This window comes from Dreissena polymorpha, chromosome 10 (genome assembly GCF_020536995.1).
Source record: "Dreissena polymorpha isolate Duluth1 chromosome 10, UMN_Dpol_1.0, whole genome shotgun sequence".
In the NCBI taxonomy this organism is placed as follows: Eukaryota; Metazoa; Mollusca; class Bivalvia; order Myida; family Dreissenidae; genus Dreissena; species Dreissena polymorpha.
The window spans coordinates 19,476,881-19,491,331 of record NC_068364.1 but is presented as its reverse complement, the minus strand read 5'-3'; the positions used below and the strand labels follow the sequence as shown (position 1 = coordinate 19,491,331).

General features: G+C 31.6%; 1 protein-coding gene across 1 annotated transcript; it reads left to right on the top strand.

Annotated features, from left to right (window-relative positions):
- Positions 1 to 784: 784 nt before the first annotated feature.
- On the top strand, positions 785 to 11,648 carry LOC127848969 (uncharacterized). Its single transcript, XM_052381696.1, has 11 exons — positions 785 to 901; positions 1,119 to 1,248; positions 3,808 to 3,954; positions 6,272 to 6,340; positions 7,626 to 7,697; positions 8,253 to 8,704; positions 8,957 to 9,177; positions 9,831 to 9,867; positions 10,390 to 10,491; positions 11,158 to 11,220; positions 11,637 to 11,648. Exons 1-11 carry the CDS (start codon positions 785 to 787, stop codon positions 11,646 to 11,648), a joined length of 1,422 nt encoding a protein of 473 aa, XP_052237656.1.
- The last annotated feature ends 2,803 nt before the right edge of the window (positions 11,649 to 14,451 follow it).

Sequence of the window (14,451 nt, the reverse complement as noted above, 5' to 3'; positions counted from 1 at the left end):
AGACAAGAAACCAATACATGTGCACATTTAATAATTAAGTTTTTTTTCTTTTTAGGAGTAGATCTCAAATGTTTTAAACAGTGCAGGATAACACTAATTTTCTTTGCGGTTATTAACAATTTGAAACAAATAATTACTCTCGTATATCAATGATATTTCCATACACAGGAAAGCATATGACATACTTGGGCCCAATCTCAGGTACAAGCTATCAATACATATTTAAGGAATGTGGTTTAGTGTGGGTTATATAAAGTAAAAGCGCGCATACTATTATTATCCTTGACCCGAGTTGCCTTACATCTCAACCGCCAACCAACTCAAAATTAGGTTGCACACAATCTATGAAGCTAAAAAGGTTCATGGCTAACTATCATTACGTTATTAAACAATAATGATATTTTAACATCATCATCATCATCATCATCATCATCATCATCATCATCATCATCATCATCATCATCATCATCATCATCATCATCATCATCAACATCAACATCATCAACATCATCAACATCATCATCATCATCATCATCATCATCATCATCATCATCATCATCATCATCATCATCATCATTAAAAAGAACAAGCAGGGGAAGAAAAGTCGAGAGGCTCTTCTCGGTATCGATTGGTTCCAACTGTGTACCAATCAGATAAGTCGATTAAGCGAGACTTAATGTCTAAAGGAGGATTGGTTTGAACGAACACGTGATAGGGTTATTAATGGGCGCGTTTAAAAATTAGTATCAATATTGCACGTACGAGTACCCGTAACTGATGCAAAATGGCTTGGTGTTTTGTTTCGGACACTGTTCACGTCCATGTGGTAGACATTCAAGACATGTCGAGAACGACCAGAGTGAGAAAACTCACAGAAGCACTCAAAATGAAGACGGTCAAGGTTTGTCGTTTTTAACTAAAGCCAATTACTAACACAACTAGTTCAACGAACTTAAATGACAATATGTAATTTATGTGTGTTTATATTCTCTTCGAATATCAAGTACTTTTTATAATTAAAAATAAAAATGGTCGAGTTATTATTTTCGATAATAGTTAGATGTTGCACAAACAAATAATGATGATTAAGTGCTCAATTTAAAATTATTCCCAAACAGGCACACCTTGAAGATGGTGTGGTGAAGTTACTCAGTTTGGACACCTTCAAAGCAGAAACTGAGTTCAGTGAGGGCCTCGATGAAGTAACAGGATCAAGAACTGCCTTTGTCAAGCTGTTCAACGATAAAGGTTAGTTTATATATTTATATACGTTCACAGAGCACTAAGCGCCATATATATATAACCATCGTTTATTGTATGAAGAAGATTATACTTAGTCAATTGTTATGAGGTGATTCTTACTGGCCCTTCTATATATTAATTCATTCTACCGTAAATACACCCACTCTCACTGTATATTATGTGTTGTTGTTGCTTAATTATCGGCCGCCACAATATTGTACTAAAAATTGTACTTTGTTATATTGCCCGAATCGCATAATGTTATATACTTCGTTGAAAATACAATTATTGTTCTGTTCTATTGCATGCCAATTAACAAGTTCATTATTATGATAAGCGGATTAGTGAGAATGAATGTCCGTGAACGAATGTCTGAATGACGAAGCCGATTTCCAATTAGTATCTCCAATTTCAATAATAACCAAACTTTCGCGCATCTAACCTATATCGGCGCCAATTAGAGAAGGCGCGAATATTATGGGTTTTTATTATCAATCCATATAGACCAGACTCTCTCTATTAACGCATACTTAGGGTTACAATTAGCCCTTATCCTTAATATTTATTCGTTAACGCTATCGATACATTTTTCTGCATTAACGTCTAACAGGAAATGTCATGTGTCAGTTCAATACACGGTATAATGTGAGAGAAACCGGCGCTAATGCATGAGTTGATAACTTGGGATATGGCTTTCAGGCCTTTGAAAAGTCGTATTTTTATCAACATTGGTCATAATTATATTAGTAAAAAATTGATCTAATGACAAAGAATTCGAAACTGAATGTGTAGCGAATGTTTATAATGGTTTCACAATAAAATGAAATCGGCGTTACCGAATTTTAAGCAACAAATCTGTGTTTCTTGTGGACATTAGGCAAACTTACTTCTGGTCATCTTAGTAAATTTACCGGTATATCAATTATCGTATTTATGTTGGAGGATATTTAGTTAAGTAACTTTTTGTTTTGTTTTTTATAACAACAGTTGGGAAAAAAATATAAGAACGGAAGTCTTGGATAATAAGAAAACCCGCATCTTACAGAAAATTAGATCCACATAAACAAAGCTATGTACTGACACGTCTCTTACTAAGAAACTATTATCTTGTTCATAGTTAACCGTTGTTTATTAATGAATATCACCAGGGAAAGTGCATTTGATTTTCAAACTGTTATATACATTGTCTTACATGTAAAAAATAATTATTATGATCCAACTTAACTAATCATGTATCTAGTTGTTAAAAAAATAACTATGTTATTTCTAATTAATTAATTTCTCTTAATCTGTGTTTTTTTCCATATATCAACATTTTCAATTATTCAAATGCATCATCTGTATATGAAAGTCGATGAAAACTTTAGTATTATAGTTGGAATTATAGTTGCACAATTTGTAATTTGTGAAAAAAAAATGGACGTAACAGGTAGTTCAATTTATTCATTATCTCCATAAGGTCGAGCAAAACTCTCGTATTATTGCTGAATATTTTTAATTAAATAGAATGTATGCTAAATTTACGCGATCTATATGATACTGAGCTATACGTATATTCACTTTGACATTGGGTTATGTAGATATGTGTAAATGTTTGTTAATGATAGACAACTTTTAAGTTTTCGTTTATAAAACATTATGTCTGTCTGTCTATAATACTAATTAATTAAGCAGACGTCTAATGTTATTTTTGTTTTTAATTGTTTTTTTTTTAAACGGTTTCAATCGTTTAAAAAAAATCAAAAGAACTCTATTGATTTAAACGTAATCAGGCACGAACGTAAATTAAATGAAGAAATGTATGAACTTAAGTGTTTCATCTGATTGCTGGAGATCGAATAAATCGCCGTTATTATGATTGTTAGAAGATAGATACCGTCCAAAGGATTCAGTCAGTTTATAGAACATCGTAAAGCTTAATTATTCTCTCATTTCCCGTTTTAATATGCGTTTAATCAGTTTTTTCAAAGAGCAAGCTCTGTACGATTATGAAAGCCAATGATATCAAAGTTATCGTTTTTTGATTGTTTTATTGCTATTGCTTTTGACCAGGACTTGATACCCTTATGCTATATAAATGAAGAAGCCTTATTGGCAATCTGATAATCGAGCATGTGCATAAGTATTACATCAGATAATAAGATTGTAAGTACAAAATTAAAAATGCCATTCAACTGGTTTGTTACCAAAACAGGTACGCAGACGATATTTTGTTAATTGTTGTAAAGGTTATACTTTTCTATTGGCCTGGTGGCTTAAAGGTTTTTAAAACGTACAGCCGTCTGAAGTTTTCCATTCTAATTCAGTACTGTACGAAGTTTGCATTTACTGTTTGGCTTCAGAGCTCCATAAAGACATATTTCTGCGTATTAAGTACCGAATATCCATTAACAAAAGAAATCGGACGAGTTCGTTAACAAAATGCATTACGTATTTTTATAGTCGATGAAGTTGCTTAACCACATGATCAATGTATCCATTTATGATTAATAGTGAATGTTAGCCTTTGAATCGATTGAAACATAATCAAACAAACTCGGATTTCAAAATGGCGTTAACGGTTGTAAATTCAATCGAGAACAGACCGTTTCAAGCGAAAACAGTCAGCTTCTGCTTACAAAATATTCAAATATTTCAGTCGCAATCATTCTACGGATTCGTCTCAAGTAGCAAAAGGGATTCTTGCAGATCATAACCATAGGAAAACAAAAAGTAATGCTTTCGAAAAAATATCGCTACATATTCTTCTTCTTCTTTTATAATAATGGCTAGCCTATGTTCAATACTGATTCAAATTTCATTATGGCCATTCGTGGGGGGGGGGGGGGGGGGGGGGTAGAAAAAAATAGATTGATAGGTTACCCGAGTTACTCAATCCACCCAGGAAAATCCTATCAACAGTGATAAAAAAGCAGCAAAACCTAACACCTTAAGCAATTAAGACTGAAATATATTATATACATATACAGTCAAGTTACCATTACCAGATCATTACCCATAGCGGATCACTTTGATGTTCAAGACTGCGTATCGCGATAAATAGTTGACATTTTTAGATGAAATTTTGCACACAGCATCTTCAAGGTCTGTTCTTTAAAATGCATTGGTTGAGTCGTAATTGGACCTAATCTTTGTAAAACATTTCGGTATATTTTGCTGACTTGTATATATGACTTTGTTGACTTCCATCTCGTTTCCAAATCGAGGTTGAACAATTTTCGCGGCCACATGCTATAACTCTGTTGGAAAGTAAGAAGTTTACACATTAATTTAAAGGCCATTTAGTAGTCTTTCTGCATTCAAAAGTCCATTTCAGTTTTGATTCGTGTTTAAGATTTACACCTTAAATGAAATGAAGAATTAGGGCAATAACGGATCAAGCGTGATAATATGCTTATTGATAATATATTATATTGAAATATATAATGCAAATCTTGTTGATTCTTACAATAAATGATATCAATCTTAATGTTTATTTATGTTCAATGTTCAGTGCTTTCCCTAGGATTTTTGTCAGTTTCCCCGGGGTTGATAGGGGTGGTTCGGGAGAGATGTCCCCTCCCGATGTTTTTTTTTTTTTTAAATTTAACGTGTCAATTGATGTTCTGTGGTGCGTTATAACTCAAATAAAAACAGCGTCAAAAGACATCATTTGGTGCGCTATGACTCTTCAAGAAATTCCCCCAGTCATTTAAAAATATAAAATATATTGTTTAATTGATTTAAAACTTTTCTGCATAGATAGTAAAATCCCGACTCGAACGAGTCCCCAATACATCCGATTTTATCAATCACTTTCTGGTAAATACTGACGATAAAAGCTCTCAATTAATTCTTAAACACAAACCTTGCCGTTTTTCTATTGTATCAAATAAATTTTAAGTGACTATTTATATTTTAACCTTTATTTATATTTTACCCTTTCCCGCATGGATACGCATAATCCCAACATAAGAGATAAAATTGTTACATGCTGAACACACAGTTTACATTGTTGCAAAACGCTATGTAGTATCCCTTTTAACACCCTATACTTCACAAAATACAAATCCATGAAATTACCTATTAATGTAAATGCGATAACTTGTTTATTGCACATTTTCTATTTCGAAACGATTCTGGCCTACTAGCGGGATATTTTGATTCCAGACCTTTTCCTGGCCATTTTGGGAAAAAATGCAATTTCGTGATTGGGAATTTTTTCGCGCAAAAAGTCCATCAATTTGGTAAAAAAACTAATGTCATTTAAATCTTTTAAATAATTAAAATAAGAAAAATATCATATAAATTATAGTTATATACTTTGTTAGATGTAATTGAAATACAATTGAGATAAAATAGTCATTATTTATACACTTCTTTCTAAAAAAGAGAATAATTGAAATGAGGAAAGAAATCCATTTTTTTTAAATATTTTGCTTTGGGAATGGGTCCGTTAAACCGACCCGTACATTGTAGATACACTAGGAAAAGGCCTGTATTCAAATTTCATTGGGCGCTTAAAAAGGTCAGCTAAGGTGAAAAATGGAGTTAAACAGCTAAGCCGAAAACATATTTGACAGAATTTTTTTATGCATGCCAGATGAAATTTGTAGAAATCATTTTTGTTGCACTAGAGCGGACTATAGAGTAAACATCCATCTTTGCATGTCATCAGTCAGTTTTTCCCCAAAAACTGGTCCTGCACTATTTCTTGATATAAACAGAAAACAATTTGATTAAGCCTGGTTATGAAGGACATATGATGATTATGCATGACCCTTTTTTCAATGAGGTCAAAGATCTGGTGTAGGATGCTAAAAAATTACATGTAGAACAATAATTAATATTTTTACTCAACAACTACGAAAGATATGAGAAAAGAAATAAAAATAACTCAAAAAGTACATAGATTATCTTCATGATTGAAAATTGTTATACATATTTATGTGATGAAGGGATTATGAATGACTCTTCATTTCTGCGGATGTCAAAAGGCTTTTTTTTCGTTTTGTCATTGCATTGCATTGGATAACTTTCTATTCCTCAGTCCAGAAATTGCAGAATGAGAAGAGTCAGCAAAATGAGGACAGCGCAAGGGCATCAACTAGTACAAATGGTTCGTTTTTTTACATTATTTATTGGTTTAGATTAATCAGATTTAGCCAGATATAGTCAGTCTAAAATAATTATAATTCATTCATTTTTTAAATGTTATTAGCTCAGCTGTTTTCGGAGATATTGTCATAGCCAGCTTGTCGTGGTGTCCGCTGGCGTCGTGCTTAAGCCTTAACATTTTGCTCTAAAATGAAAGTGCTCCCACCTACAACTTTGAAACTTCTGACAAGCTTTCATTTATTCAAAACTGCACCTGCAGCCGAGCATTGGCATCTGTTATGCGGTGCTCTTGTTTTAAAATTACTTTAAGGTGAAACAAAAGTGGCCCTATCTAAAATGTCAAGGTCAATCATCAATTTTGTCCCCAAAACAGCTTGTCAAATTAACATATTTTTGTATTCATGCAGCAATTTTTTAATAACATACCTTTTTAATTGAATTTTATAAACAATTCCAGGTTGTTTTTTTCCTTCTTTGAAACACGCCGAATATTGGCCCTTTCCCCTAGATGTATTTTTCCCCTCTGACAGAAATTTTGCCCCAAACTGAGATTAAAAAAAAACACAAAAAACTTTTAATTCAGAAGTTTTAAGCCCCAATTTGGAAAGATATATCCTTTATTACATTGGGAGTGGGGCTGAAAAAAAATGAACGAAAAGAAAACACTGACAAAGGTATCTATTTCCTTACCAAGAATTGAAGTTCTTTTCACAGTTACTTTACAGATATATTATTTTGATTATTTATAACTCGAATGATTGATTTGTCAAAGTTTTTTTTAAATGATATAATTATCATTTCTTTCATGTTCATTACATACCTGTGGACTTATGTCCATAGATACATGATCAACTCTGGCTATGATCTCTTTTAAACCACAGGCCTTGGTTGTCAGTGATATCTGATTAGGTCATTTTGGACTGTCTACAGACCCCCCCATCACGACCACCCCGACCCCCCCCCACTCCCCGTTGGATTGGACATAATCCAAGGGAAGTAATAAGCTTTAAAGGGAGATGATATCTATACCTGCCAAATCGAAATGATAAATAATTTTTTTATTTCAAAGCAGCGCAGTAAGGGGCATTGTGTTTCTGACGAACACATCTCTTGTTGGGTCACTAGGTCAAAGGTCAAGGTCACTGTGACCTCTAAGAAAAAAAAATTCTGAAAAGCTTTAGAAGCCGAGCGTGGCACCCATTATCAGTTGCTCTTGTTTAACTTCCTTATGTATGTTGAATATCATCTAAATAGAAACAAAATAGCCTATGATATTTTTTTTTCAGCTCCCTTACAGCTGTCAAATAATGAGGCCTGTAGATCGCTTGAACAGGACTTTAGAAAGGAGAAATTGATAGGTATGTGTTTATGTGTTAAGCCTTTTTTTTACTCTAAAAGTTAGAATTTCAATACAATCTATGATAAGAAAGTTAAAATGTGACAGCATTAGAAGCATTCTTTTTTCCTCAATTTGTGTAAAGGACATGACCTTCCATTTTAGGGATAAATATGGAACAACTGAGATGTTGGATATTAATAGATATACTTCAATTTTAAGTTAATCTGTCTCTGATGTGTGCTGAATTACAGCTTCATGTCTAATAGCAACTACACAGATGCAAACGAAAGTAATAATGCATGAGGGCATAATAGGAATGAAGTTATTGATTTCTTTGTTAATTAGGCAAATTACATGCGAAGAAAATAGGACGTGAACCTCCAGTTCAGCATTTCAACATAATGAAAAAGCAAACAAATAAGCAGAAAATAAATAGATTACAGCTACTTTCAATATTTATTTTCATATCCACACGTAATCATATTTAATAGATAGTTTCACTCGATGCTAAATGTTGTGATATATCATAAAAGTGTCTATATTTGTTAGCATGTTTACACATACTGCTTTGCAGGACAATGTGTACAGGTACACATCCGTAACTTGAGGGAGCCTTTGGCCGCTAGAAAAGTTAGGGAACTTGACAATGGACATGTTGAAAATCTGAGAAGAAGTTTTTTAAGCTCTGGGGTTCAACAAACGAAACTTCTGGCAGGACTTCTAGTTAAGGGGGGCCCAGATGATTTGCTTATACCAGGAAACGCAGAAGTGGAGGTGCTGGGAGGCAATCACACTCGAGCAGCAATCGAGTCCCTGTTCTCCAGTGGGATGATGGGAGGAACTGTTCTGGTGACATTATTTGAAAACCTTACTGATGAGGAGGCCTTGCTGATTGGAGTTAGCCACAATCAACAAGATGAAGAAGCCAAATTCATGTCATTCATAGACAAGGTGTTGATAATAAAAACCATCAAGACGATATCAAAACAATGGTCATCATCTGCAATGAAAATCTTTGGGTTCAAGGTAAATCACTCTATTTGTATGTATGAATAGTTTACATATTATTATATTATGATTTATAACATAATGCTTGAAATATGAGTTATTATAAACAATCGATCATTAACAGGCTAATGATATTAATTTTTAATGATAGGATCACAAATTATGTAATTTCATTGCTGTTGTCAGTTTTGCATTTAGAAGTTTCTTAATTCAATCTTTAGTTTTGATATTATTTGAATTAATCATCAATACAATTAATATTTTCTACAGTCACTTGCCGAGACTAGGAACAAGCTCAGGACAATGGCTGCTGTGGCAGATCTGGACCAGGAACTGTTCAAGAAGATTGTGGAACTCGCTCGTGCATATAAAGGGGTGACACCAATCAAACAGACTGCGTTCACAGCATTTGTTACCAAGTCTGTTGAAGAGCAGAGCAAACTTCTTACCTCCTGGGAACGTGAAGGGTTTGAACAATTCAAAAAAGAAATGTAAGTTCACGTGTTTTATAACTTTTTATTGAGGAGCTGACGTTTTGCAAATCATCTAACATTTTTTATATAAGAACTTAAGTTGGCTAGTTATACTGTAGCATTCATACTGTAGTGTTTGTGATTTAATAAAGACACTTACCCCGTTATAGTTGCAATTCTTTCATTTATTCTGTTACTTCAGCCGAAGTGATGCGAATCATGATTTATCTGTGGACAGTTGTTAAATTAGTAAAAAAAAACACACTGAAACTTTAAATTTAAGTTAACTATGTTTAAATTGTTATGTTCAAGCAAGTTACACATAATTGATTAATATATGGCTTGTTGTACTTTTTAATCTAATAAGGTAAACTGGATGTTTGGTGCAACTGCTGTTTTGAGTAACTGGACCCAGATTGATATTTTAAGGATCAACATTCTAAGAATTCATGTTGTTTTTTTGTGCCTTGTGTGATTTTAAAACTAAACACCTTTATTATAAGGTCTATTAAGTATCACATGAATAAAAGGATAATGAATGGATAAACATGACGTACTTAGCATGACTTATTTTAGGGCTCGACCTTGACATATAAAATGTTAATTTGATTTAATAAGGTGAATTCTTTAAACCCAACTTAGATTTTAATGAATACTTTTTGCACTTGCAGGAGAATTACAGGCACAAAGAAGAAAATATGTCCAGAGGTAAAAATGATATTCGTTGAAATGTCATATAAGTGCCATTCATCATAAATATTAAATGTTGTAAAAATATAATAACTTATCATATCATTGCTCCTGAGAACATACCTTGACAAAAGTATTCACAAAGTTTTGACATAACATAAATCTGTAAGAAACCACAATTAACATCAGTTCAGACAAGTGCACAAATGATTTCTTTGCACATATTTTATAAAAACCACTTGGTCAGACATAATGTTTACCTCACTGTATTTATTTTTTGTCCTCAACCTTACAAAATTCAGGAAATGAAACGGTCAAATATTCATAGAAACAATCATTTACTGAGAGCAGCAAATTTTCTTAGATAGTTTAACTTGTCCTCATTGCAAATACAACCATTATAGTGAGGAATAGCAGTGTTACTGAAATGATTCTCTACACGAAACCTTTTACCCTTATTAAATTGTAATGAAATTATGGTCACTTTTCTTTGTGAATAATTTCTAATTTTTTATGATGTTTTATTTTATTTTATTTAAGGAAAACGAAGCTGATGACAACCGAGATGATGATGAGACTGAACATGATGGTGGATGCAGTGCTGCTGATCATGCAAAGCAGGAAGAAATAGAAAGCCTTAAGGTGATTTAATGTCCAATAACCAAAGTATAATCATATAGGGTTTTAGCCAGACTAAGAACATGCCAATGGGAGGGGAACACTGAAAAATCGTAGTTTGAAAAAAATGTGTTCATTGTAGTTAATATATTGCGCTGTTTCATTTTTAGTACCTTCGTTCAAGCATCCATTTAGCTTATATTTCATGAGGTATGATCCTTATACAACTGTCCGATGCTAATACTAACTTCATCAGTTTGTTACTCTATCAGATTATTAATAGTTGTTAAACAGATGTTGGATGTGTGTGTATTTTCAATAATATTGTCAAATGAAAGAGGGACAAAAAAGGGTGGGGTATATTTAAGTGCATAAAAAAGGTGGGACAAAACAATGGAAGGGCCCCTCCCCTGCCATTCTGCCTTTGCTAAATCCCTAGATTTACAAAATATTTGACCTGTTATGGCAGCTATGAAAGACTAAGCAGAAAGATGGAGACTCTTGAGTCTCAACTGGTGATACAATAATTAAAATAATGTTTGATGATATTTCCTTTGAAATGTTTATATTAATAACGATTTTCCCTTTGGAAAATACAATATAAAAACAATACTGTTAACACACTTTGTTACACTATGATATAGAATATTGGACTTTTGGTTCATGTAGAGATTATTATTTTCTTTTTAGAAACAAATGGATGTTTTGAGGAAGAAGTTGAAGGATGCTGAGGAAGAAAACGTTCAACTTAAGGTAATAGAGATATTTTATCTGCAGGCTAACTAATAGTGCTATAAAGGATCTTACACCATCACATTGCATTGTCAAGGGTTAAAACATGATGAAGAGAAATACATGTATAATAATATACATCCTTTAATTTTGTTAACAAGTTGTCAGGTCACTTGAAGTGACTCACTTCTACTTACTATATAAGAAAAAACTTTACATAACGAATGACCATGAATCTCGCATATACAATTACATGAAACTTTATATACAAATTGCAGGGGAAATGCTTGTAATAATGTCACCATTTTGTCATTATATTAAGCACAATCAATAAAGTGCAATAACATTTACATCATCTTTATTTGAGTCATGCATGGCTTTTGCTACAAAAAAAGGGTATTTTACAGTGTGCAAGTAATATGTTTTTTCTATTCCAGGTTACAAAGTGATGTTCATTGAAGACAAGATTCAACATGAGGTTGAACTTAATGGGCTTCGACCATTTGGAAAACAACTTGATTGAACAAAATTATTTCTGAAAATTTGTTAATAGTTTGTAAATTTACAAAGTGTTGGAATAACCAAAGTTGTGCTTTTAATTTACAAATTATGGATTTGTTAAGAACCTTTGAATTTATCAAGTATTACTGTTTTTTTTTTAATTGTTAAAAATCTATGAATTTACTAAGTATTTCTGAAATTGTTTAATAATGCGTCAATTTACGAAGTATGGTTTTGTTGAGAAACTTTGTATTTACCAAGATTTCTGAAAAAATTTAATAGTGCGAAGTATGCTTTTGTTCAAAATCTATGAATTTACCAAGTATTTCTGGAAGTTTTTAATAGTGGGTAAATTTATGAAGTATGGTTTTGTTAAGAATATATGAATAAACAAGTATTTATGAAAAAAATTTATAGTGCGTAAATTTACAAAGTATGTTTTATGAATTCACCAAGTATTTCTGGGTTTTTTTAAGTGCGTAAATTTACGAAGTATGTTTTGTTAAGAATCTATGAATTCATTAAGTATTTCTGAATTTTTTTAAGAGTGCATATTGAGTAAATTTACGAAGTATGTTTTTGTTATGAATATAAGAATTAACCCTTTACCACTTAGATACGTATTTTTACGCATTTGTTATCCATAAGAAAGTTAAATTTAATTCAAGAACTTTCTTACTAAAGTTTTAAAGGCTTCCTTTCCGACCCTTAGATACTGAGGATCAGCATTGAACAGAATAAAACCTGAACAGACTGCAAGGTACTGGCAGGCTATTCTGGTTTAATGCTTTTTGCACATAGCCATTTTCACTTTGCTTCTGAGAGGGAAAGGGTTAAACAAGTATTTCTGAAATTTTTTAATAGTGCGTAAATTTACGAAGTATGTTTTTGTTAAGAATCAATGAATTCACTAAGTATTTCTGAAATTTTTTAATAGTGCGTAAATTTACGAAGTATGTTTTGTTGAATCTATGAATTCACCAAGTATTTCTGAAATTTTTTAATAGTGCGTAAATTTACGAAGTATGTTTTTGTTAAGAATCTATGAATTCACCAAGTATTTCTTTTTTTTTAAAGTGCAAATTCACAAAGTATGTTATCTATGAATTCACCAAGTGTGTCTGAAATTTGTTAATAGTGCGTAAATTTACGAAGTATGTTTTTGTTTAAAAAAATTCAGAAATACATTCTTATCATACCCCCCCAGAAATACTTGGTGAGTTCATAGAAATAGTGCGTATATTTACTAAGTATGTTTTTGTTCAGAATCTATGAATTTACCAAAATTTATGAGAAGTTTTTAATAGTGCGTAAATTTACGAAGTATGGTTTTGTTCAGAATCTCTGAACAAGTATTTCTTTTTTTTTTTAAGTTCGTAAATTTACTAAGTATGTTTTTGTTAAAAATCCCAATAATAGTGCGTAAATTTACGAAGTATGGTTTTGTTAAGAAAATATGAATTGACCACATATTTCTGAAAATTGTTAATAGTGCATAAATTTACGAAGTAAGATTTGGTTGAGAGTATTTCTGAAAAGTTTTACTAGTTCGTAAATTTACGAAGTATGTTATTTTTAAAGAATATGAATTTACCAATTATGTCTGCAAAGTTTTAATAGTGTGTAAATTTACGAAGTATGGTTTTATAGAAGAATATGAATTTACCAAGTATTTCTGAAAAGGTTAAATAGTGCGTAAATTTACGAAGTATGTTTTGAATAGATTCTTAACAAAACATTCTTCGAAAATTCACCAAGTATTATTGAAATTTTTTAATAGTGCGTAAATTTACGAAGTATGTTTTGTTAAGAATAAATTCACCCCAAGTATTTCTGAACGTTTTAAATAGTGCGTAAATTTACGCAGTATGTTTTTGTTCAGAATCTATGAATTTACCAAGTATTTCTGAAAGTTTTTAATAGTGCGTAAATTTACGAAGTATGGTTTTGTTAAGAATCTATGAACAGGTTTTTTTTAATAGTGAGTAAATTTACGAAGTATTTTTTGGTTAAGAATCTATGAATTTACCAAGTATTTCTGAAAATATATAATAGTGCGTAAATTTACGAAGTATGGTTTTGTTAAGAAAATATGAATTAACCTCATATTTCTGAAAGTTTTTAATAGTGCGTAAATTTACGAAGTATGTTTTTGTTCAGAATCTATGAATTTACCAAGTATTTCTGAAAGTTTTTAATAGTGCGTAAATTTACGAAGTATGGTTTTGTTAAGAATTTATGAACAGTTTTTTTTTAATAGTGCGTAAATTTACGAAGTATTTTTTGGTTAAGAATCTATGAATTTACCAAGTATTTCTGAAAATATATAATAGTGCGTAAATTTACGAAGTATGGTTTTGTTAAGAAAATATGAATTAACCTCATATTTCTGAAAATTTTTAATAGTGCGTAAATTTACGAAGTAAGATTTGGTTGAGAGTATTTCTGAAAAGTTTTACTAGTTCGTAAATTTACGAACTATGATTTTTCTCCCTTAAAATGTTCGTAAATTTACGAATAATTTCTTAGTTGATGTCAAATGTGTTCTTTTTGCATTAAAAATGTTCGTAAATTTACGCACTTTTTTAGGAAATATACAAGTTTGGTAATTCCTGTTCATGCATTTTGATTCAAGGTTCAATTTGTGTGCAATAAAAGTGAGAAAAAAACACCTGTTTTTCTTCATTTTGCAACGAAAAAAGGGAATATCAAAGGATATTCCCTCATAGAATTCCGATGCGTTATAAGCAA